This window comes from Falco cherrug, chromosome 15 (genome assembly GCF_023634085.1).
Source record: "Falco cherrug isolate bFalChe1 chromosome 15, bFalChe1.pri, whole genome shotgun sequence".
Classification (NCBI taxonomy): Eukaryota; Metazoa; Chordata; class Aves; order Falconiformes; family Falconidae; genus Falco; species Falco cherrug.
In genome coordinates this window covers 21,037,110-21,063,328 of record NC_073711.1, presented here as the reverse complement: position 1 = coordinate 21,063,328, position 26,219 = coordinate 21,037,110, and the positions used below count along the sequence as shown (strand labels likewise).

Genomic DNA, 26,219 nt, shown 5'->3' with positions numbered 1-26,219 from the left:
GGCGCGCGGCGGGCGGGCGCCCCTCGCGCACCCCGGCCCGGCCGGGCCGCCCCGCGGCCCAGGTGCTGCGGCCGGCGCTGCCCCGCCCCGCCCCGCCCGGCAGCCACTCGCCGAGGCCGCGCTGGAGGCGGGCGGGGCGCATTGGCTGGAGGGCGCTGTCACTCTTCCCCCCCGGCGGCGCTGGGGAGGGGTCTGGGCGCGCGGCTGGCGGCGGCCGCTGCGTGTGGGAGGGCGGGCGCGCGGCTCTGTTTTTAGTAGTACCGCACAGCGCGCGGCGAGAGTGCGCGCGCGGGGCGCGGGGCTGAGGCGAGCGGCGCCGCGGCGGGGAGCCGGGCTGGCCATGGCTGTCTCCGCGCCGCCCGTCATCGCCGCAACTTCCAGCGGCGGCGCGGGGGGCTCGGCGGGCTTGTTCCGGGCGGACCCGCTGTACTCCAGCCCCGCGGAGTCCCCGCGCCTCACCAACAGCCTCGTCAACAGTTTCCTCTCCGCCGGCAGCGGCGGGGCCGGCGCGGGCGGCGGCGGCGGCAACGAGTGTAAGATGGTCGACCTGCACGGGGTGAAGGTAGCCTCGTTCCTCGTGGAGGGGCAGGAGCTGATCTGCCTGCCGCAGGTCTTTGATCTCTTCCTCAAGCACCTGGTGGGAGGGCTGCACACGGTCTACACCAAGCTGAAGCGGCTGGATATATCGCCCGTGGTGTGCACGGTGGAGCAGGTCCGCATCCTGCGGGGGCTGGGGGCCATCCAGCCCGGCGTCAACCGCTGCAAACTCATCACCAGGAAGGACTTCGAAACTTTGTACAACGACTGCACCAACGCGAGGTGAGCCGCCAAACTTCGCTCTTCCTCCGCGCCGGCCGCCCGGGGCCGTGCCGGGGGGCGGGGGGGGGGCGCCGCGTCCCGTCTGTCGGTGTCCCCCCGCTCTCCCCGCGGTGGGGGGAGGGGGCGCCCCTCGGGGCGCCGGGCCGGGCCGGGGAGCGGGAGGCGGGCAGCCGGCCCGGGGAACGTGCCGGGCTCCCCCCAGCCCCGGGGTGGCCGGGGCCGCCGGGCAGCGGAGCGGGGCCGCACGCCGCGCTCGGACTTGTCCCCCGGCGGGGAAACCGTGCAGCTCCGCACGCTCCGGGGGCGCCGCAGAAGTTTCCTCCCTGGTCTTCCGCGGACGCTGCCGGCTCTCCTCAGGGCGGCCGGGGGCCGGGCGCGGGGGGCCGGCGCCGCTCGGGCCAACTGTTGCCGGGGCCGTGCCGGTGCGTGCCCCGTGGCGCTGCCCCCAGCACCGTGGCGGCCGCAGCCCCTGCCCCGCCGGTCGGCCCGCCCGGAGCGGGGTGTGCGCCCGGGGGGCCCCGCTGGGCCCGTACTGGGGTCACAGTCCCGGCCCGCGACATCGCAGCCGCTGCCTTTGGAGATCGTAACGATCGCGTGAAGGCGGGCGCTCCCCCGGGGTTCGCAGGAGCGGGGTGTGAGGGGTGGGGGCACCGTCGGGCGCAGCGCAGCGCCGCCCCGCACCCCGCCCCGCACCCCGGCCGTGCTCCTGCCCCTGCCCGGCGGAAAACTTGAGCGCAGCCGTGGTTCGGCAGCGCTTGCGGTGCGGGTCTGGCGTGCAGCCCGCAAGTGTGCAGTAACTTTGTTTTTTGCGTCGCGAGGTCTGACTGCTTAGCCTGGACGTGTTGGGTGGGTTGGTTTGGGTCTTTTTGGGTTTGTTTTTGATACTGTTTTTAAATAACACCTTCAGTACGTGCTAATCTGGGGCCTGATCCTGTCCTCGCTGCGCTGAGCCCAAGCAGAGCTGACGGCCACTCGCCCATGGCGGTGTGTGTTTTGTTTCAGATCACTTTATGTTACAGGTGACACTTTAGAGAAGACGCTTGCGCTCGGTTCCTAGATCAGTTCATTTGAAGTAGGTGCTGCCTCTCTGCTCATGTTGCATTTCTGTAATGCCTTCTCCTGCTGCGTGTTTATCTGGCTGCCGTGCACCTCTGTGACATCACGGTGCTGCCTTGTTAAAGTGATGGCCTTATGAGTAAGGTCTGAGACTAAAGTTATTTGAATAAAATTAATGTAAGGTTACTAAGGGACACGTTAAGCATGCAAGTGCTTCTCTGAAATGTTTCTGAACTGGACTAGCGTGAAAGTTAACCGTTGAAGAAGTCAAGTCAGTTTCATTCCTGTGACCGTGCCAAAGTTTCTCCTTAGGGGAATACAGGATCTGATTTAATGATCCAGCCTTTAGGTGCAACCTCATGATTTCTGCTCTCTTACAACCAATGATTTAAGATCCAGAAATGCTGAAGTGTTAAGTGGTTAAAACGTCTATTTCATGACGTCCTGTCCGTGTCCGTGTCCCGTCCCCCCCCTCCCCCCCCCCCCCGCCCCGCATTTGACAAAGACTTACGGCCCTGATAGGATAAGAGAGTAAGTAATGAAGGGAGGCCACGGGAGCTGCGAGTGAGGAGCCCAGTGATGCTCCGAGAGGGTCTGAAGGGAGCAGTCAGTGGAACGAAGACCTTGTCAGAGGCTGAAGATACGGCGAGAGCACTGTTGAGGGGGGATCTAATAGGGCAGAAACATGTCTGAATGGAGTCAAAGCTCTCGACTGAGAACGTGCATTCAACACGTGTGTAATCACAAACTCTCCCTGCCTGGTTATGAAAACATTGTGTATTTTTACCTGTTCAGGAATAGCAGATCCCTTTACATTTACTAAAATATTTCTCATTTACTGAAATACTGCTCAACCGTTGCGTCTGTCTCTTGAAAATGTCACTGGTTCAAATAACGGACCGATATCAGTGTATTTTGCATTCACGGTTTCAGGTGTAACGTGTGATAAGTGTTATCAGCACATATGAAACTTTTCTCAAGTACTGTAACTTAACAATGTTAATTGTATCCCATCATGCTAATTGAATGCTTATTTTTTTTACATTTTATTTACAGGTTATTTTTTTCCCTTGAACAACCCATACTTAATGGGAGAATATGTTGGGTAAAAATAGCTGAATACATGAGTGATCTAGGTTTTGTTTGCTGTGAAGTGACCTGGGAACCACTGCAGTGCATGGTACCAAACAAATAAAACATGGCATAACTGTTTCAGCTATACATGTGGTATTGAGGTTCTGTACCTGGGATGGAACGTCTTGAAAAAATGTGGTCTTTTAGAAGCAAAGCCTTCGATGTGTATTGTTCCACCGCATGGCTCGAGTATTACTTTCAACTCGGAATATCATGCGTTGCTCTTGCAATATATACATACATCCATATCTGTTTGTTTAATTTATTTATAGAGATTTAGGTATATATTTGAATACTGTAGAAATACTGCGTTAAACTCGAGAGCTGCCAGAAAAAAGCAGTAAGAAATGCTGGCTATCATTGTTCTCAGTGTTAGCTGACTTCTGAAAGTCAACATCTCATATGTTATTGTACACTTTTAATTATATTTTTAATTGCAATGTGAACCATCTAGAACTGAAATAAAGAGAAATTCTGCTTAATTCTTTGCATTTTTTTTTAGCTGGGCTTGTCTACAGAGCGCATAAGAGCTGCAGAGATATACCTGCAAGCGAAAGTTGGGTTTTTTTGTATGTTTATGATATAGGTGACTAGTGTAACATACATCTGGCATCTTTGACCTTTGCATTTTTTTAAGGAGCACACATAATTTTCACTTATGTGTAAACCAAATGTTCCTAACTTTGGTTGTTGTTAGCCATTATCATGTAATCTAATTTGGAAGCAAGGTTTGTAAAAGGAAACTAACCGTTTGTTTCATTACAGGTAGCATCTTCAAGTGAATATGAGTACAACATATTTACAGAATTTGGTTAATGATTTGCAATACCTTAGATTATTAATTATGGACGTGTGTTTAATTTTAGTAGTGAAGCATAACGATTACTTAAAGTGTAAAACTATAATGAGGTTTTACTGAAAGATGAAACTTAATGCTGTAGTGAGAACATTCTTGTGATACATCACTTCTTAAAATCGGATTTATATGACTATGATTATAACCTGTTCTACAGGGTTTCTGTGTCTGGTGGGTGCTGCTGGTTACTGAAAAAGCATAGTATTGGTCTGGATTATTCAGTAAATAGTAAGAATATTTCCCAGAAAACATTTTTTTCAGTACATGGCTTATTTTTTGTGCTTTAAAGTATCCAACTAAGCTAATATTTTTGTATTACACTGGCTATTCACAAACAGTGAAAGGCTTTGGAAAGGAATTTAAGCAGTAAACGCAGACATTTTATTTTATGAGATAATGAGGGTCTAGTCATGTTGTCTATTAAAAGCTATCCTATAGTCAGCAATACTCTGTCTTTTATTAGGAGAACGATGTCAAGATTATAATTAAAGCAATCCAGTCATGTAGCTCTGCACAGAGCTTCCTTGTGTATTGATTTTTAAATGTGGACATCTGATTATATAAACTTCTTTGACAAAGTTAATATTAAGTATGTGTTCAGACTTGGCAAACTTGTGAATTTTTGAAGTGCTAGCATGTTTAATTACTCCCCCCCCCCCCCCCAAAAAAAAAAAAAAAAAAACCAACCCAAAAAAACCCCCAGTTTCTCAGTTTCCTTTTCTTTGGAGAGGAGACTCACTTAAAACGTTCTCGAGAGAGATCACAAACACCGTGGATTCTGCTAGAGATGCAGAAAAGAATTTTTCCACTCTCAGAGCAGATTAATTATACTTTTGGAAAAATCCCTTTCTTTTTGGACATCTTGAAATCTGTGCTTGTACAAAACTACTAAAATACTTGAATATTTTCATCAGATGCATATGTAATCTGGAGAACCCTTGATTAAAATTCCCTTCTTTTTTCATAGCAATAGAGCTCCCCATTTGAAGTGTAACATGCTTTTCCTCCAAAATGGAGTATTTGTATGTTTCCTGCATGTGTATATGCATAATACATATGTAATTTTCTACTGAGACTTCTACAACTGAAAAATACTCTGTTTTTGTAGCAAAGACAAAAAAGCTAAACAATTAGGTATTAATGATATTCTTGTTGCATATTCAAAAGGTCTTTGCAAGCATTTCTTCTCCTTTTTTTCTTTTCACCATTTCAACCTGCAGAACTCTTCACTGTCACTTCAAATCACACAATTCTACAAAGATAAAACAACATTTAAACTCATTTGCTTTGGGAGGGAAATTGAGCATTTGCACCCAATAAGCCTGATTGTGGAACTGCATGCAAATTGTGTTTTGATTTATCTCTTTTGCACTTTTTTCCATTTGAATTGATCTTGCATTAATTTTGCCAAGCGGCTCTGTGAGGCTGCAGATGTTGCCCTGTGTTTAATAAATCAATGAGACAGATCTGAATGAATCACTTCAGATGGATTCTCTGCTCGGTTTGATGTCTAGATGTTATTCTTAGCTTGTTATCATGACAGATGCATTAATGTTCCCATACACTGCCAGCAATGTCAAAGAGATTGAAGCTTTTAAAGTGGCGGTATCCCCTTTTCCCCTTTCTGTTGGAATAACTAAATTGCCTTTAGGAGTAGGTTGAAATACAAATTTAATCATGGCATCGTTGTGGGGAAGATGCTAAACTTCTAATCATATTATAACACAAAGCCAGGCAAATACAGTTTCATACAGAATGATTAATTATTCCAAAAGAGTGGAGATCAATATTAAAATCTAAACATAGGATAGCTCCTTAATAGAGTAACCACTTTCTCAGCATTAATATTTCATTGTAATAGGAATGATCCGAATAAATAATATAGCAGTAGAACATGTTAAAAGTGTTGCTATAAATAGAATATCATTGTATCCAAATTGATTACAGGCTGAAGTAAGGCTTTCTCTTTTCTTTTATTTTTTGTAAAAAAAAATAAAAAAATAAGTTTTCTTTTTAAGTTAAATACATCTGGATTCAACATCTGTTAGGTTTAAAATACAATACTTGGTTTTTATGTTTCTGTTACTACTTACCATTTAGTACTAGATATGTTAGAAAAGTTGTCGATCACCATCAATTTCTGATCTGTATAGTCTGGTATCCATTATCTTGGAGCAGAACCTGTGGAACGCAAATCATAAAAGAGACTGGAATGTGTCTGTGTGGAACAGTTCTAAATTCTGGAAAAGATTTCACAAAGTGTGAAGTACTCTGCCATGAATAATGAAGATCTATTTCCCATGTAGGCTACGCACAATTTTTAGTGGCTTTTATTCCTTAGCATTTATTAAACCACTTGTAATCTTCCTTGTTTTTCTTCAGAAGATGAAATAGTATTCTGTGAATTGCTTCAGTCATTTTGTTAAACCTAATCTCTTTCTCTTTATGACACCTTATTGTAATGTTAAAAATTGTCGTGAATATTCCTTTTCCTTATCGCTCCCCCAAACAGAAGAACTTTGACTTTTTGTCATTAAGGCTTCTGAGAATAAATTGGAGAAACTGGCTGTAACAGATCTAGATTTATGTTGGCATTCTTGGTATTCTTGCTCCAGTAGTTCCAATTTGATAAGGGAAACAATATATGTAATAGAAATTCACAGTTTATTCAAATGAGTTTAAGCTTTAGCATTGTTACATTTGCCTTTCTTTCACCAATATATCAATGTGTGGCAATAGCATTATACTTAGAAAAGCTCCAGAAGTGACGAGCTCTGTAGATGGGATGTAGTTCTCACACTGGGGCTATGGTTGGGCACGCAGCCTCTGTGTGTTTGTGCGCTTTTGTTTCAAAGGCAGGTGAAAATCCCCTTCGGTAGAAATGAGGAACACGGCGAAAATCACCGAATTAGAACATAGTGTTACGTTGTGTGGCAGTGACATTAGAGTGAGAAATAGTATCTACCTTCCTTGGTATTTGCAGAAAGTATTTAAAATGAGCATTCTGAGATGTTTTGCAGATTTCCATCTTGTTTATTTCATCACTTACAGGCTGGAGTTGGTGTTGTGTAAGAGCTGTTTTTCAGTGTCAATATTAAAAAGGTGTTCAACACTGGGCCGTGAAGTCCCTGTTTTGACTTTGCTGAGGTGAACCTTTCATGTCAGTGGAAGTTTGCCAGAACAAGGGCAAAGAACGTATGTTTCTAGGATCTGAGCCCTTCTCATCATAGGTGGGACATGTTTACTTAAAACTCGCGTTTGGAAGAATTATGTTCCTCCATACGTTTTTGGGTCTAATCTTGTTCTTGCTGAATGTAGGATCTTTAAACTTTTCTGTGCCTGTTCCAGAAATGATACTTTTGGATCTTCTGAAGTTAGGAACAAAATTATCCAAATACGTAGTTTAAAATACCTAGAAAGTTCCCATCTAGTTTCTTTTATAAATTTTTGTGTGATTGTCAGTGTAGTAAAACCCTGTAGGTGTATGTAAATGCAACACTTTATAATGATTATTTACATAAACAATACTAATAGCAAAACCAAACATAATGAGGATACTTCAGAGTTATTGCTGTCTGACATGCTGCTTTGGTGTAAGTTAAGGCAAGATTTTTATATGTTATAATTAAGCATGCATTACCAAGCACAAGTACACTAGTTAGTAATGATTCTTAGTAATTTAGATTTATCCTGCTAGATATTAGAACTGCCCCTTGGGGCTACACGATTTTGATCTTTGTTCCCTCTTGGTCAAGCATGGTTATCCGAAGTGACTTGGTAATGGGGTTTCCCTTCGCCCCTCATTCTACAACCTGTAAGAAACACCGATACCTATTAACCGATGCACTTTGATACCTGCCCCAGCAGTTGCCAATATCTGAATCCTGTAAAACACGAATTCATTTGCTTTCTTTTTGGTAGCACAGCTATGTTGTTGTGTTGTGTGTGTGTATGTATAAAATTTATTGTCGCTAGCAAACATGAGGAGATTATATTTCCTTGTCAGTACATCTTGACCTGCTAAGCCCATTTTGCTCGTTAAAATATATTGTGTCAGAGCCTTTCCTGACTCAGTTACAAATACCACTTCCCCAAAAAGTAAGAACCTGAACAAATGAATAGTGCTTGCTTTATTACTGTACAGTGGCTTAAAGTTTCGTGTTTAGCAGTGTATATTGTTGTGTATATGTTAAGGTATAAAATGTTTGATTGCATTTGTGTCTGATCTTATCAAGTTTCTGGAAATTGATATCTGGTAACAGCATTTAACCTACATCTAGTCTATCTGCTGTCTATGTGATGGGCTAAAAAGAAAAAGTAGTATTGATCTGTCGCTGAATTAAAGTTTGAAATCGGCAACAGCATGAGCACAAAAGGTTTTTTTATGACTTCTCAGCTTGCCATTGATCTACCAGTTTTATTGCATTCATTATTTATTAAAAGAATTTGCAAGCTAAACATAACTTAAGCTAGTTTGCACACAGGGACTGCACTTAGGAAATTGAATGGAAATTGCATTAGAGATGAACATCTGTGCTATTTTTCCACTCGTGTGTTTATGGGTTTGTATAAAAGGTGTATTGGATTAACAGTTATAACCATTATAGCTTGCAGCAATATGTTAGAACCCTAAGCATTTAGTAGTTGTTTAGGAGGGAGACTCTTTTTACTTATACTAAAAAGTATGGTAATGCCATCACAAACAGTTCTTTTATTGGATTATTCTTTATTAATGGGATTTTTACTAGTAATGTGTAAAACTTGAGGTATCTAGCTGTATTATGCATGTGTTCTATTATCTATGCTACATAAAGCTCCATTAATACTGTGATTAATTGAAGGTTTCTAGTGACAGTATTAGTTAAGGATTTGGCACAGACACTGAAGTATTGAAATGAAATGTATTTTATAATACGCGATAGGAATGTAAGTACTGAAAAGATCCTTAGCACATGTTCCTCCAGATTTTTGATAGCAATTCAACTGTCTCTGTCCTTGAGTTAGATAGTTCTCAGTCCTTCTTGAGTTAGATAGTTTCTGTGATGTGTCAGTGAATCAGGTGAAAATTTTAAATACTTTGGTATCTTTTTCCACTTCAGTTAACAAGTTCAGTTGCCCTCCCCACTAGCTGTAGTTGTGTGTGACACACATAGTGTAGGGTAAACCTGAAATTTTGAGGTCATCTCCTGTATTGATTTTAGATTTTTTAAATTGTATTTTATTTTAGTGCACTCTTCCTATAAAATAAATTATTTTGCTTCAATACCTGATGGCTAAATAGGGAAAAAGAAAGGAAAAATTACTTTGGGGGTTTTGGGTGAAAAGTATATTTTTAGAAGCAAGATGTTACCTATTTTATTTGGTCTAAAAGTATGTACAGTCTAGTCTGTTTATGACTAGAATGTACTGAAGTATGTAAAGTTCTGCATCATCAGTGCACTTTCAGTTATTCTATTCAAAACTCAACCTGATACATCTCGCCAGCTTGTAAGGCTGTTAAGGGTTTCCTGTGCTGAGAAGCAGAAATGTTCCTCATGCCCGAAGGTTGTGCTTACTCCTTTGGATGCCACTTCTACTTTTTTTGAAAACTTTTTTTTTTTTTTTTAAATTAATGGTCTCGGTAGAATGAACCCATTTGACTCCTAATAGTATTTGAATAGAGGTAGGTCTGATTTTTAGTAGAAAGAATCTCAATACTATTTTTCCATATAATTTTTCACTCACTTTTACATCTTCCTCACTGTTGTTCCCAGCCATCGGCTCCTGTGATCATAGTTTCCTTTCAGCTACCCTGTAAATAGAAGTTAGATACGATATGGGATTTATGTAATTGATACGTACGCACACATGCTGATTGATGTAATATACGTGCATATCTAGTGCATTTTAAGCTAAGTTTTGCTATTATTCCAAAGCCTCTCTCCCAAACCATGGAAATAACTTCGATTTTTGGAGAATTTTGTATACATAAAGTGAGAGGCTTTGGACTAATCCAGAAATTTAGTTTAAATTGCATTTGCTATCAATATGAACTAAATTTCCTAAATGAGCTTACATGGCTATATGAGCTATCTTGCTGCCCTTACTTAAAAAGGCTTGATTTTTTTATTATTATTATTATTTTTTTAATACTTGTCATAGCCATGTAAGTGAGTAACATTCTGAGCATGTAATTTTATTTCTGTCTAGTCTGTGGCAAGAGAACTTCTAGCTTGGGATGCCATTGTGGTACTTTCAACCAACACAACTCGAGTCATTTTCCTCTCTTGTTTCCAAACCTGTATGGGCAGTGGAATTAGATCGCTTTATTTAAAAAGTTTATCAACGTTATTTCACACTATATGTGTACAGCGTTCCAGATCTAATGTGTTTCTCAGAATCCCAGAACTGCTGAGGTTGGCAGGGTCCTCTTGAGATCATCTAGTCCAACTCCTCTGTTCAAGCAGGTCAGCCTAGAGCTGAGTGTCCAAAGCTGTGTCCAGTTGGATTGTGAGTATTTCCAAGTATGGAGTCTCTCAGCCTCCCTGAGCCACCACTTTACAGAATAGAAATAACTGTGCTGAGGAAGAGAGATTTTATTAGCATTTATTGGGATGACTGGATTATGTGGGAGATGTTGAAGGTACGAGTGGATGTCATGGCTGCCCACTGACATGGCCACTGCCCCACCACCGAGTCGCTCAAGCAAACCAGTACAGATGGATACTCTGCTGCTGTGTTTGTCTTTACCCGAGCAGAGTGTGAGTTGTAACCCGCTGAGCTGGCCGTGTCATATTCAGATTTTGCTTTCTCTGTCTCACAAATGTTTCCTGAAATCCTATATGGGTGTGCTGATGGGGCGACCTGTGTTATTCCTTACTGCTATCTGAAAAGGAATATTTGTTTGTCTGTAATTTAAATAAAAAGAAAAAAAGTGTCTGTAAGAAAGCTCTTAGCACAGCCGTTGTGCCAGTAGGGGGATTTAGTTACCTGTATGTTACAGTAATTTAAGAGTTGCTAATTAAAGAAGGTCAAGCTAGTTTAAAGAAAAAATATTTTGAGCTTCATTTAGAACTCCTAATGAGTATATTTAAAATACTACACAGTATGCTTTTTCATACACATGTAATGGTTGTTTTTGCCTAGTAGAAGTTTTATGTGATACCTAATAGACTGCTTTTAAGTTAATCAGAAAATGTCCTGTGTCTGTGAAACGTTATCCCTGTTGTTTTTTGTGGAGTTGATGAAGGCACTTTGCTTCTGTGCTGCAGGTCTCTGGAGCTGCCTTGTCTTGTCCTCAAACTGTTAAATGTTGTGTGCTGAAGGAGAGTCTTCTAAAAATCTTCTGAAAAGATCTGAGATAATGCTGAAAAATAGAAGTAGGAAAAAAGTCTTTCCAATGAGACTTAATACCGTGTTTAAAAAAAAACCACCCAAACCCAAACAAAACAGCAGCTCAGCCCTCCCCACCCCCAACAACAAAAAACCCCAAACAACAAGGTAGTAAAATGCTGGTGGGTAGAAAACAGAATATGAATACTGAAATGGGACCGGTGGTAATGATCTCACTGTTGTCTTGTCGCTGTTGCATGAGCTTGTTACTGAAATAGGTATTTGTAGGTCTGTGGAGTGTTTTGTAGGCTTGTAAGGCTTTATTTGGTGTTTTTTATAGGGCAGTTTATGTATCTGATAGGTGTCATCTTAAAATACTTTGAGTTGAGCATCTCATAATTAAGAGATCATTTTTACCTGCTCCATGGTAGTTCTGACTACTTTGGAGAGAATGAAATAAGAAAGTGATGTGTCGGTGCACTTTGTGCTTTTGTTATGAGACTTGCTAAGTATTCCATATGTACTTCTGCTCCCCTGCTGCATTGCACATGTATGTGGCACAGCAGCGTGCTGCGCGCCAGCTCTGGCTTTACCTTTGTGGAAGGGGTGATGCACCATGCTCAGTGTCGCAGCCACAAAAGTGCTTCTTTTGGAAGGAGCCCTCAGAAGAGATTTGGCTGGAATGGTTACTACAACATGCTGCAAGCCTTGCTCTCCCATAGTCAGAAGTGCTTAGGAAGCTTAATTGATCCTGCTGTTGTACACTAGAACTAAGATTTCTTGTCTTGGGTCAGAACCATAATCACTGTCGCTTCTTTCTACTCAGTTTTTATAAATTGCCTTACTTGTTGCACAACTGATCTTTGGTTCAAACAAATCTGTCTATTCCTGCTGGAACTCCAGGAAGTTTCTGTCTTGCAGTTTCATAAAACACTTCCTCTTGCATGTTAAGCTAGAGGGCTTTTTGATCATTCAGTTATCTTGCCTTTTTTAAATATATTTTCTTCAAAATCTTACTCTCCCCCTGGCCCCAACCAGCAGTCCTCTAATAAACTGTTTGTTCCACCTTCTCAGTTGTTAATCCTTAAAAGTTTACAATTTTAGGTTTTATTGTTACTGACTGAAAAAATTAACCCTTTTATATACTGGGAGAAGGTATTAATGTCAATGTGGAAACAAACCCCCCCGCATTTGTGATATATTTATTGTAGACATCTCTACTGAATAATGTAGTGACTGTTGCAGAGTGTTTCAGAGTATGGCAATAGGCTGTTAAATATGTTTTTCAGAATTCTTGTTCTCTGAATTAAGATACGACAAGTGGCTGAGTTCTTAATGCTGGTGTATTCTGATCCAGATAGAAACTCCTTATAAGAAGTTTTTTTATCCATTCATGTGAAATTTATGATAGTATAAGCTCTGGATTTTTGGGGTATTTCCAGACTTAGCTTAACAGAAGCTTAAACGCCTGGCAGGGCTGAGCATCTCTGCTGCTAAGTCTGGCATGTCAGCCAGCTACGTTAGGGTTTTCCTCTACCAGGACTGCATTTGATTTAAATGGTGTGTTTTATCAGATTCCAAATCATTTTGGTTTGGTTTGGTGTGTGTGGGTTTTTTTTTTTTTTTGGTAGTTAGATAGGTCTTGTTGCATTGATTGGTTTCTCTTAACCTACAGCAAGTTGGTCTGTTTCTGTGTACTTTTCTGATGTTTGTCAGCCAAACAAAAGTGAGGAAACTTGCTTATCCTGGTTGTCCTGTACGTGCATGTTACTAAAGGTATGTGAATGTTGTCATGCTCCCAGTGCCTCTCAGTTTGCTGAGGTGGGTGGATGGTTTGAGGAGGTGCGGGGATTTGTCTGTGGCTGTTGTGCTGCCAGTGTCAGGTAGTAATAGGTGCTCCATCCATCTGCTTTCTAGGGGGGACGACAGGGAAAGACACAAGAACATCACACACAGCATGTTGAGCTGACCTGATGCTGCTGGCTCATGGTGAAGTTGTGTCTCACAAAGTGTAAACCCTTAATAGAAGCTGGTTATCGATTTGCAGGGAGAAGGAAAGGAGGAACAGGGAGGCTGAGTTGGTAGATGCAGTGTTTGGGATTTCTGAATGTTAAAAGGCTTGGACTGCAGATAGTGTGCTACAGCAATTGTCCTTCAGCACCTGCATGGTCAGTCGGGAAGGGTTGAAGTTGTTATGCATTGTGTGCAATAGGCTGGTATAACCAGAACGTGTTAGGATTGCTGCAAGAGAGCTGGTGACGTGTATGCTGCATGCAGCATACCTTGAATTTACTGCAGAAATCCTTGCTGTGGCCATTCTGTGATTATCTCCACCCTCCCTGTCCTCTGCAGCCACAGAAATTCTCTTTGACACCTTCAGGTACTTGTGGAGGTGTGGCTACACCACCTCATTTTTCATGTCATCTAGCTTGATCTGTCATTGACGATAACAACATGATAACTAAATACATATAGCATTCCATTGTAGGCAACTGCAGGTTTCATTTGTTGTGTGGAATGGTCACTGAGTTGTCTTTCAAGTGTAAAATGTTCCTTAAGATATTCTTGACTGTATTTTGATAAGAAGGTTTAGTAGATCCTCTCGCCTTGTAAACATATTTTTTTTTCTTCTTTGTTTTGGTTTTTTTTTCACCTCTGAGCACCTATTTTGGGGAAAGTTGTTGGTTTGGAGGGTTTTTTGATGCTGCTGCTCATTTTTCTGCTTGCTGATTAGAAGTTCTTTTTTGGCATCCTATGAACACAGAGTAGTTTATCTGATGATGTCACGTCATTTCCAAAATAATCCCCTTTGATGTCTAGTGTTACGAGAATTTGAGTGGTAGTAAACAAATCCACAGACAATAAGTGGGCAAAGAACACTTTTATTTAAGTGCTTAGGGTGATTACTTGACTGTTCTGTTACTTGACTGTGGGAAAAACTGGAATCTAACTTTTCCCGCTGTTGATTTTTCATAATGCCCTATTCCAAAACAGTGGTTTCAGCCGGCCTTTTTTCAGAGCAGATAGTGTTTCTGTTCAGTTCATTGTGTACCTTGGAGTGATGCCGTTGAGGGTCTTAAAACATAGCTGGTCAATGGTGGTCAGAAACTGACCCAACTGAGTCCTGGGATAGAAAGAAAAAGGTCCAGGAGATTTAACACTGAAGGTACTTTAAGTGTTTTTGACTCAGTTGAAGAACGTGTTAATATTTGGCTCTAAGCTTTCTGTGCAGCACTACAGAGGAGACTGAATAAACGTGAAGGCTTTGGATCTCATGGGAAGGAGGAGATTGCTTTGTCCTTTTGACCTCATTGCAGATGAAATTCTGCAATGGAACCGTTACAGAACCAGAGTCTTTCAATTGATTTTGGTGGTTTTGGATCAGGAGCACAGAAAGCAATCAAAACTTAAGTGCATATCCATGAACTAATCTTTAAGTCACTTTGGTCCACACCAGGAAACATTTTCTGCAAATTCAGAAGTGGAATAATGCAAGAATCCTTTGGAAACAAGTTGTATCCCCTGTATATAGCTAATATCATGTTTGAATAGATTTTAATTACTCTCAAGTCCATGTACTCATATAGACAATAAGCACACAGAAAGTACATAGTGGAACCCCAAAACACTCAGGTAAAGAACTTCTGTGTATTTGAATTCTTGTGATGAAAGGCACTACGCAGGCTAGAAGTAGTAAAGAGTCAGTAAATGTGTGCTTGTGTTCCCTGGTAAACTCTTTCCAAGAATAGGGGATTACAGGGGGTTTATGCAAAACTGTATAGAAATTTTCACTTTTCTCATTGTGGAATGTCTTCACCAATGGTGATAAATAGAAAATATTTTTGGTAGAGTGAATACTATGAACTTATTTACTGTGCATATGTTGTATGTTGCTGATATTCAGAAATCCTTTCTTAGTCTCCAGTATATGAAATACTGTTATGCTTGATTTTTATTATTTTTAATCAAGGAAGCGGAATTTAGTATTTCAAGTAGAGGTGACTGCATGTGAAGACTAGTGGAGAAAAAATACTACGCACCTTAACTTTTTAAAAAGTAGGAAACTGGTAATTATTATGTGCTTAATAAGCATGTACATATTATAAAGTTTACAGTATCATAGGTAGCATCCTGGATATTCAGTCAACTCTTGATTTATCCTTGCAGGTACAATTCAGAAAAGTCTTGATTTTTGATAGTTATTGATTCAAGTTCTTGAACATGTTAAAATCAGTTTGTTCTATGGTAACCGTCCAGTTGAAAATGTATTTCAGGAGAGTATTTGAAACGAGTATCTAAGAGACTTTACTTCTGGTCAAGGCCTGTTGATTCTGTGTTCCAAAGCAGTAGCAGTCTTGCAAAATGCGAGGAACTGTTCATCACTGGTATTCACTAATGGAAGTAGAAAAACTTTTAACTTTTCTCAGGCTGAGACTGAAAACGTGATAAAGGGTAAACCACCAAGTACCTGTATTTATGAATACTGCACAGGTTTAAATCATGGTCAGTGATTAGCACTTTACACACGCACCTGATTTTTCTGGGAAATGCTATGCGCTTTCTGAACGGGAATGGCAGTTGGTGGACTATTTATTACTCATTCTGGTTTTGGAGGAAAATTCGGCCTTCTATGTCATTTAGACTTTGTGACATATGTAGCCTCCCAGGGCCTAATGACTTGTCTGCAGATGGGCTGTTATTTATTACAGTCATGTAGAATAAAATTGATTGTCTTCTAAAATTAATTTTTCATTTGCCTCCAGCTCTGCTTTAATAGAGGACACACAGTTGCCTGTTTGCAGAAATACTGTTTAATCACATTAATATCTCAGCCCCCCAGGCCGGTGAAGATAATTGTACAAACGAACAGCAAAATCTGTATCTTTAACTTCTTTTTATGATTAAATTATGCAAATGACTTATCTCCTGCCCTTCTAAGCACTAATCATCTAATTAGGAATGATGTGTTAAAGGGATGGTTTTGAATCAGGAGAAGGGGAGAATGGAGGAAGCAGAAAATGGGACCTGACAATGAAACTGCTGAAGGTACTGTAGTGGTACAAGATAAAGCTGTGTATTTGGTCAAAGAGCAATAATAAAGGCTTGTTGTGCTATTTCTAGTCTTGCTTTAGTGATCTTTTTTTTAACAGTTTAATTCTTCTGTCCAATCTTTGCCCATGATTTTCCATATTAACTTGAAATTAAATGATTAAGGTTCAGGAATTTAGTCACTTACTATGTTTTCTTCCAGTTCTCATAAACAAGATAGCGCAAGTGTGTCTATTTGGCTTCACTAGTAGTGTGGTTTGAAAGACAGAATGCATGTATTGGTAGGTGTATTTTTATGAAAGTACTTGTTCTTATACTTCCTAGGTGTCCTGAGCCAATCAGATACTTCTATTCACGTATCTCAGTCTCTCTTTTTTGAATACTTAACTGTTGGTTAAAACCCCCTGAACCCTTGTCTTCGAATATGAAATTGCAAGAAGTGCCCAGCTAAACAGTGGCCATATTTTTGGTTAAGTCCTGTGCCTACTTTGGGGATTCCTTTGAGATACGAGTGAGACTGCTTAAATTTAGATGTTTAGATGATCATAAATTTATATTGAGCATTTGTATGCAGCAGAATCATGCCTTGATCTCTCCAAGGGCGTACAGTCTTATTTTCTATGTTTTCTATTTTGTGAGTTGATTCTGTGTGTGTGGTGTGGGGTTTTTTTGGGTGGTTTTTTTTTTTTTTTTTTAAGTCATTCCTTCGTCAGATCTTCCTGCTTAAGGTGCTTTCCCACAGTGGGTTCAAACTATTACTGTGTTACTACTGTTGCTAAAGGTACGAAAAACCAACTCCTGTATTGGGCAGTAACACTGAGAGTTTGATAACATGTGACTCGTGTTTTCCCTCTACTCAGTTATCAATGTGCTTACTGTATGTGATTAATTATACTAATAAAATAAGAATGTTCTAATATTCTAGAGAATAAATGAAGTCCTGAGTATTTCTACATGAGAAAGTATTAATTGCTTTATAAATATATGAAAAAGTATTAATTCATGAGAGTATATGAATTCATAGAATACCTCATACATAACCAGAAGGTCCACATTCCCTAAAAGCAGGTTACAGTCCGATCTTTCAGACAAGATACATCCTGTAATTTTTTCTACAGATCTGGTAAATGCCTTCGCACAGTCAGCTCTTGCCCTTTGGAAGTATATATATGAAGCAGTGGGAAAAGGTTTACTATTTATGACATGATCAGTTTTGAAAGTTTGAGGGATGTGTTACTTTAAACATATGCCTTATTCATTAAAGGAACCTCAACTTCCCTGCCTGTATGTATGACTTGTGCTTATGTGCTTGTATGCGTATACGTACATACACACACAGGTGTTTACTGATATCATCTGCGAAAAGTTTAGTAACTTCCCCAGGAAGGTGGGAAACACTGTTTTAAAAAGGTGGGTACCCCACATAAATACTGAGAGGCCAAAAGCAATGATGTCAAAATAATCTTTTTGTTAGTGATTAGGTGTATTTCAAAATGTATGTATGTGTTTTGTTGTTAACAACAACAACAACAAAAAAAAATCACACAAATCAAATCTGAAAGCAGTTAAGATGGTGGTTGTGGTAGATAATCTGGCTTTTTGGTGTTATTTTTGGAAGGTTCAACATAAAGAATGCAAGTTCGAACACTGCTTTCATTTGTGTGACACATACATAAATTGCTGGTGGAATGTGTTCATAAACACTTTGTGGTTGAGGAGGCTGCATCTCTTTCTGTACCTTCCAGCAATATGATTAAATTAAATCAGTTCACATCTATCTTCACATGTATTTTCATCATTGTCACCCAAAAATTCTTCACAAAAGGGAAGATGAGAAGACCAGTCCTTTTGGTGTGTTAAATGTTGGGGCTTGCTTAGAATGGCTAATTCTCTGTATGCTGAGATGGATGACAGTCACTAAAAATTCTAGCAGCCTTTCTTAACACAATGCCCCAAAAGTGATGGTTCATCAGATTGTGAAGTCTCTTAAATGTGAGAGATTTTTAGCCAATCTTGACCTATCTGCGTGTTCTCAAAACTGCTTACTGCCCATGCATGGCATATTTAGAAAAGTTGAGATGAATGTGTTTCAATTACTAAATTGGTCTTGTACTTGATGAATGAAAGGATTATACCCAAGTAAAAGGAAGGACAGTTAATACCTACTTCTTTTTTAATCTTCTTCCTTCCTTCTTTTTTCTTTCTTTGTTTCATAATAGTTTGATACATGGAATAATCCACCCTAAACAATATTGATGCTGAAAAATGGGACAGTTGAACTAGGCATTTCGTTTGTATCAGTGAGGAATATTTTGAGGGAGAGTCTGTTGGATGGCTCTGATTTTCTGTGTCTCATCTTGCGTTATTTCTTGGGTTTTGTTTTGTGGCAGTGATTCTGAATGCTAATGAGATGATGGGTGGTCTTACCACAGCAAGTAGTTTTCAGGTGACTGTTTAGGGGGAGAGGGAAGTTGCTAACATGAATTCACAAGCCTGTAAAAGCTTTTTGCTTCATGTACTGTTTGTACCTCCTGGAATGTTTACTGCTTTTGAGGAGGTTATTCTTAATCTGTGTGGGATGTACTGTCTTTACCTTTACGAGCGTATGTTCCTCCAAAGGAATGCTGTAATAGAACCACCGATTAAAAGATCTTTCAGTTGTGCTTGGGATTTATGCACTTAAAACACTATTCAATAGCTGCTAATTTCTCTCATGCTAAGGGAGTTCCTGCTTGTAACAGTTACACAGATATAATAATCTTTACAGCAGTTAAGATAAAGGCTATTTTAATATTAATCAAGTTTGAGTTACATATTAAATTAAAATAAATTATTACACAAAACACTAAGCCATTATGCAGCTGCAGTAGTATCGTAAAGCAGGGTCCTCTATCAGTGGTAAGGTCTAAGCCAATTGTGACATTTGGGAGCAATGAGGATTCTTACAGAGGAATAGTCTTGAGTAAGTTGCTGGTATGTCAGATAATTTCAGGTTAGTTTAGTCTAGAAATCCAGATGCGTTCCCCTTTTGTGGTCTTATTGTGGGTTGTGGTAATTGAATATTTTTGGAGAAACATAATTCTGTCATTGAAAAGAGGTTTTGGCAAATGTTGAGAAATAGTAGAATGTTTAAATATTCATGGCTCCAGGCTGTCAGTCTACAGTATGTGATGCACAGTGTCTGGAATCATGGATAATATGGTACAAAGCCATGTTCGTCAGGTTTCCTTGACTTCACAAATATACTGGGACCAATCTGTCTTTACCCATATGGGTGAAGCTCCAGTTTGCTATACTGAAAACTATATGGGTTTATGCTTTCCATAGCAGTAGGATGCATGCTTCTTAATCTCTCTTTTCAGAACCTGGTAGTGGATGAGTGTGGAAAGACACACTAAGCATATTGGTGTGATCATATTGATGTATTTTCCATAGCCTGCTGTTTCTTAAAAGCTAAAATCTTTGATCTTGGTTTTCCATGAACTGCTGAACTTCTGCTTTCAGTGACTTGGAAACATTGAAGAGGTCAGCTTTCTTGACTGTGGACCTGTGATTAGCTGTCTGTGTGTCGTTATTAAAATTGTAATATTGAATGGTTTTCACATTGCAGCTGTATGAAAATGTTGTGGGAAAGGTGGTGTGGTGGGACCCAGTGGGAACACTGGGAGGATGTGTATGTCCCCTTTAAACTGTAGAGGTTGTACATAGGTTACCCTTTGAGTATATATTCTGCTGAATTAATCTCTCTTGGTCATAGTCTGCATATTTTAAGAGTCAGGAGAAATAAGCAGTCGTTAAAATAATTAGTGAAGCATAAGAAGGTAAAGTTGGAATTGCAGCTGTACAGATACAGACACATGGGTTATACCTGTTTAGGAATTGTTCTGGTTCCTGCAGTGCTGTAGGCTTCGGCATTTACAAACTCTTGTTTTCAGCCATGTAAAATGTAAAATAAAAAAAGCATCAATTGAGAAAACTGACATCTGATATTTTTGAACTAGAAACTTTGGCCAGTTTCTAAGTTGGTACGCTCTTAATAATTCTTTGTATGTGCAGAAGATACTTAGTATTATTATTAATATCACAGGAAACTAATACCTAATTTTGGCAGTGGACAGAGTGATTGATTAGGGGGTAGTGAGACCATCTTTATGAAGCGTGTGGGTACATGTGTCTTTTATTTAATTGGTTGCTAAGCCTTCCAACCCTCTGCTAGTAAATAGGATGAAATAGTAATGGGGCACATCAATTTTGGATCCATTTAAATATAAACAGATTGCCTGAGGGCTCTTTATGTACTTTTATTCAGAAAATACTGGTATTAGACATATCACAACAGGATCTTGTCTCTTTACCTTTGAGATCAGGCTCGCATTCCTGTGTCTATCAACCTGTATAGGCAGCCTGCCTGTAAAGTTATGTATTTGAATAATTATCTAGTTAGCAAGGATGTAAATTATCTGTTTTAGTATTTCTTAACATGGAGCAGTCAGAAACAAGTGATAGGAATTATTTGTAAAGTATATAGAACAAACAGAAAAATGTCATGTGACTGTAGATTCAAGGTGCTTTCATCTTGGGTATGGTGTGATTCTGGTCTCCTTCCAGCTGTCTGCCAAAGGACACAGAAAAATAAAAATCATAGAGGGAAAAAGAAGAATGATGAGGATGATATGCAAAGAGCAGCTCCCATATTGCATGAGGAAGGGTGGTGTAAAGCTGTGTGAAATGACAAATGGCATGGAGAAGGTGAGTAGGGAGTCATTGTTCATTGTTTCTGCTAATGTAAGGAGGACATGTGAAATAAACAGACGTTAAACCAAACAGAAGCAGGTGGTTCCTCAAATACACTAAACTCCAAACTCTTCACTACAGGATGCTGTGAATGCTCAAATGTGCACGGATTTGACAGGCTAGACAAATTAGTGGAGGAAGATTCTCTGAGAGGCCATGCACAGAGATACTACTGGTCAAAAATTTCCAGTTACTTAGTGCAGGGAAGTGTTGATAAATGCATATAAAGTTTGTGTTCTTCTCTACATCTGCAGTCAGCTGCCTTTAGCCAAAGGAGGAGGGAGGGGAGATGCATTTTTGCTTCTTAGAGGAACTGCATGTTCTGGATTTTTTCTCGTTACTAATCGTGAGGTGCTCTTGAAAATTTTGGAGAGGACTTGAGGTTGCAAAGTGAGGTAATTGTGTTGAAATGTAGCAAATCAGAACAAATGCCAGGGAAACAGGAAACTCATTAAATGTGAAATGCGCTGAACACCCACAGAGCATGGGGAATTTCTTTGTGCGTATGTGCACATATGTGATAATGATGCTGCCACTCTAGCAGCCACTGACTTTATTTTCAGAGTATTTGAATAGTATCACTTGCTTCAAGAAGACTGGCTATGTGTTAGTGTTTTGCTGATTTGAGGCCTAATTTCACCTGAAAGTCTTTGCAAAACCACCCTGGCTTCCAGACTGAGATGCTTGCCTCTTTGTGAACATTGTAGATACCCAGCAAGTCATCCTCAAAAATGACTGTCCCATTTATGATATAATAGGTGGCAGAATTAAAATTGTCATGGAAGAAAATAAGTTTAAACTAGGCATGTTCACCTGTTTAATTTGTTGGATGATAAGCATTATACTGAATGACATGGGTAATCCTTGTTTGCAAGCCTTTGGTTCCTAAATAAACAAAGGTGTACGGCTTGCCTAACTAGATGTAGTTGTTAGCTCAGTATCTGGTAGATACCTGTTCTGTAGTGAAATATGTGATGTCAGCTCTCATGAGTTCCTTTAATCCTGCATTTCATTTGCTTTCTCTTGCATTTTTAAGTAACGGCATGGTCCTCTTAGCCAAAGCTGCTAGTTAGCTTTAACGAGAGACCAAATTTCTGTGAATGACAACAATGTAAATTTTAAGATAAATCAGCTGTGACGTATGTGTTATCAGTTGTAGGAATTAGGAATGCAACATTTATTTCACCTGAAAAAAGTAGTAGTAATGTCCATCAGAAGAATAGCATGATTATTGGCATTGGGTTATAAAACTTACTGGTGGGTTTAAGTGTGTGGGTAACTGAGATCTAACTGTCTTTCAAGTGGCGAAATCAACATAATTTGGAAATAAAAGTTTTCTTAGCTATGCCCTTTACTGTGTAGTGGAGAACGTAATAATAGACTTCACTAGTGAAAGCTCATTATATAATGAGACATTCTACTTTCGATCTTAAAATAGGTCAGTGAGTTCATTTTTTGGGGGGGTGAAAATAGAAGTACCACAAGAGTGGTATGGATGGAGAGCCCCTGTGAGGGAGAGGTGAAGCCTTTCAGGTGCCAGTGCTTTGGTAGCTTCGGAGGGTGCAGTTTAGCACCCTCAGGTGAGAGAGGTTTGCGCGTTCCCATTCATCTCCTCCTCCTCCTCCCCTGTCTCCTCCTTGCTTCCACTCTTCCCTCCCCTCCTTCATTCAGAAAAATTGACATCAGTAAATGCGATGCTTTCCACCCCTTTTAGGGGTACACGCCCTCACCCCCTTCCCCTGCCAAGTTTGTTCTAAAGTTCAACTCTGTCTTACTAACCAGACAGCACCATATGGATCACTCAGGTCAGTAAAAACAAGAAAGCATTCTGACTAGCTTTTTAGGAATCTATTCCTCTGTAAGTAGTAGGTTAAGCTCACAGTATTTAAACATAGCGGAAGATTTCTATTGCTGCATTTGTGTTTGTTGAACAATCAGCTTTGTGCTAGTGATACTCTTCGTTAAACTGCAAGGAGGTAGAAGGACTAGCAGGCAGGAGAAAGCATTTGACTTGTGGTCCCAAATGTTAAGGATCCCATTTTGTTTATATTATTTTTTCTAGTATAACCTTAAATTTGCTGCTTTCTAAATGATCTCAGAATAGTTGGGAGGACCTTCTTTGTAAACGTTCCGTTGGGACTGGCATTATGCATGTCCAAGAAACAATTTTTTAGTTTCTTTGATAACTTCAATAAATAGATTTAACTCTTAATTCTGCTACCCTTAATCACATAAGTGATAGTGAGCTACAAGAAGTAATGAGTATTCAGAGTCCAGTGTTTTACAGTGACTACAAGAACTTTTCTTCGTGTGTGGATAACTGTTTCAGGACTTTTCGTAGGCAGTGTTTACTTCCGCAGTTTATGGCAGGGAGAATCTAAACACCGTCCTTTGAGGCTTTGATGCTCTTGCTGTACATATCCCAGGTTGGTGTTGGGATGATTTGAACACTGGTCCCAAGATCCTTTTTAATTAGAAAAACACTTCAACTCTGCTTCACAATCAAAATGAAACCAGCAATCTGATTAGTAAGAAAAGCTTGAAAATGATAAATGAAATCCCTTCATAAATGAAGGTTGTAGCAAAAGGAAGTAAAGAATTGAGCTGCAGACAGGCATAACTGCTTGACTTGTAAGTGGCAATTTAGTGTTTTGAGCTGGTTTTACAAATACATCAGATTTGTCACAGAACCATAGAGGAGAAAAAAAGGAACTTCTGTATTCTGGAAATACAGTAACGCTGATTAATATAACAGCGCAAGAGGGTAATAGCAAAAAGCAGGAAGGGGAGTGAGGAGAGGCAAAACCAGTTCATGTTTACTTTAGCAAATGCACCTGACATAATAGAAATTCCCTTGTGATCTAGTGTATGGTACTTTCTTGATCCTGGTGAAGCAGGATGGAATAGAACAACATGTTAAGAAATATTAAGGAGAAGGAAGCAATGATTAGAACAAAAAACTTGTAACTCGAGGTTCTTAATCTTGTCTTCTGATTTTTGGAGACTTGGAAGCACCGGCTGGTCAGTAAAGGAGAGCTGGAACGTTGGGTGTCCTCGGCTATAAAAACACAAGGCTTCTGCGGTCCTGGAGGCTGGCAGAGAAGGGGATGGGGGTTAGGGATTGTGGTTTCCTCCTCTGCGCTTCTCCTCTGCTTTACATCTGTGTCCTGTGAGGAGCGCGTATTGCGGCTGTGACACGGGCCCAGGTGGTACAGAGAGCTTGGTAAATGGATGCTGGTGGGCATGCAGGGAACAGCTCTGTAAATCTTAAAATCAGTATTTGCCAAGTGGTAAGATGTTATTTAGAAATAAAAGTAGACAGTGATAATTCAGTGAATTTTCAATCTTATCTGAACAGACATGGTTACAGATTTAGCAATGGCAAACTGAATCATTTTTTTGCATTATTAAAAAAAACCCATCATTTAGGCAGATGATGCATGTCTGAATTATAGAAAGTGGAAATGAAGAGAAGTGGTGAGTGCTTTAGGTGCTACTGTAGTAAAAAGTTTAAAAGAAAGGATGCAAAGCTATCTGGGAGTGTCGACAATGTGATTTATTTTTTTTTTTAACTGCCAACACTGAAAAATTCTCCTTTGACAGGATGATACATTCACCTTCAGTAAATGATTAAAGTTATTAAAAAAAAAAAAGCAGCAACCACTGTGTGTGTGTCTAATACCATATATAGTACATACATAATAATCTAGAAAAGTAACTTATGTCTTCCATGATGCAGTCTTTTGAAACTGGAGTTACTCAGAACTTGGTTTAGACTTCAAAAATAATTTCTTAGCAACAGACTGATTTTTTTAATAGGGCAAGATATGATCTTTAAAAGGAACAGTGTATCTCCATAATGTGTTTTCTCAATGAATTTCAGATAATCTATTTTACTGAAGAGAGTTGGAGACAATAGGTCATCTTCTTTCTTCAGTGCTGTGGTGGATTTCCTTATGTATTCCTTACAAATTTTATCAGTGAGATTTTTTTTTTTTTTAAAATATGTATGGAATATATGTAATGTGCAAGGAATACATTCCAAAACTCCTCTTAGCGGAGCAACTGTCCTAGAAGAGTAGTGGGAAGGGTGTACAGAGGGTGTTTAGGTAGCCTGAACAACGTTGTATCATTATGTGTCCTAAGCCCACAGCTAATCAAGCATGAGCTAGTTTGATTTTTGGTGAGAAACCTTGTAAGAAGGTGCTGTGCCTGGTAGAAGCAGTGATTTTTGTTTTGTTTGAATCAAGGCAGAATCAGTCTTGCTTGATGGTCTGGAATGTGGCTAATAGAAGTATCTTCTTTAAGATTTGCAGAACTGAAGGGAGTTTGATTATGGTAATCAAAGAATTTTTTTATCTGTAAAAATTCCGAGAAGTGTGGTATGCCTAGACAGAATGGTGTGGCATGGATTGTTGTGTGATAAATTATTATTTATTTTAAAATACATGCACTATATTTATGCTATGTATGTATAATTCATCATATAAATTAAACAGTTCTTAAAAAGGATGTTCATTAAGCGTAACAAAGTTTTATTTGCATTTCTACTGTTGCAGTAATATCAGGATTTCCCTGAGGTGTTAATCCTCTCTGGGTACTGTATGTTAAACTGCTGAGGTAGTTCATGAATCTCGAATAACAATTTTCAGGTACTTGACAAAAAGCATGAAGATCAGATAACCACAGATTCAGATGGAGAACTATCGAGTGTTGGGGCAAGATGTGTGTTTCAGTGGCTGGGCTTGAAAACTTTAAGACAGAGTCGCTCAAGGTCAAAGGGAAGTTCAAGACATCCAAGAAACAAAACCTGGAGAGGTGGCACTTTCTCATACACTGAAAATACAACTGTGTAGACAGAGAAACTTTAACTAAATAAATCTATATGGTAGCAACTCTCTATTATGATGGTACCAAGGTGAAAAATACTTTCCGGATTTATGTTTTCTTATGTTTTCATCATAACAGTCTTACATTTTACTATTAGTAAGGAAAAAATAATTTAAAATCTCTTTATTCTCCTGGTACTAACAGACTGTAGCTGGGGCTGTTGTCTTTTTCAACCTCTATTATGCCTGAGAATCTAAGTGTGAAGCATAATGAGTTAGTAAATTCAGTCCCTGAATCTTTCCCCTGAATTAGTGTTTTCAAGTATTCTGACTCTTTATTATATGCAAACTCAATTGCAATTAATAATAAA

The 26,219-nt window shown here is 39.9% G+C and overlaps 1 protein-coding gene across 4 annotated transcripts in view; it reads left to right on the top strand.

The window, feature by feature from the left end:
- The first annotated feature begins 221 nt into the window (after positions 1 to 221).
- DACH2 (dachshund family transcription factor 2) overlaps positions 222 to 26,219 on the top strand; it is a 310,897-nt gene continuing 284,899 nt past the window's right edge. For 2 of the 4 annotated variants that reach the window (XM_055727701.1, XM_055727700.1), the window contains exon 1: positions 222 to 819. In XM_055727701.1, the coding sequence (XP_055583676.1) occupies positions 341 to 819 (479 nt within the window). In that variant the 5' untranslated portion in view covers positions 222 to 340. The remainder of the gene's footprint in view (positions 820 to 26,219) is intronic. The other 2 variants (XM_055727704.1, XM_055727702.1) reach the window with 1 other exon arrangement.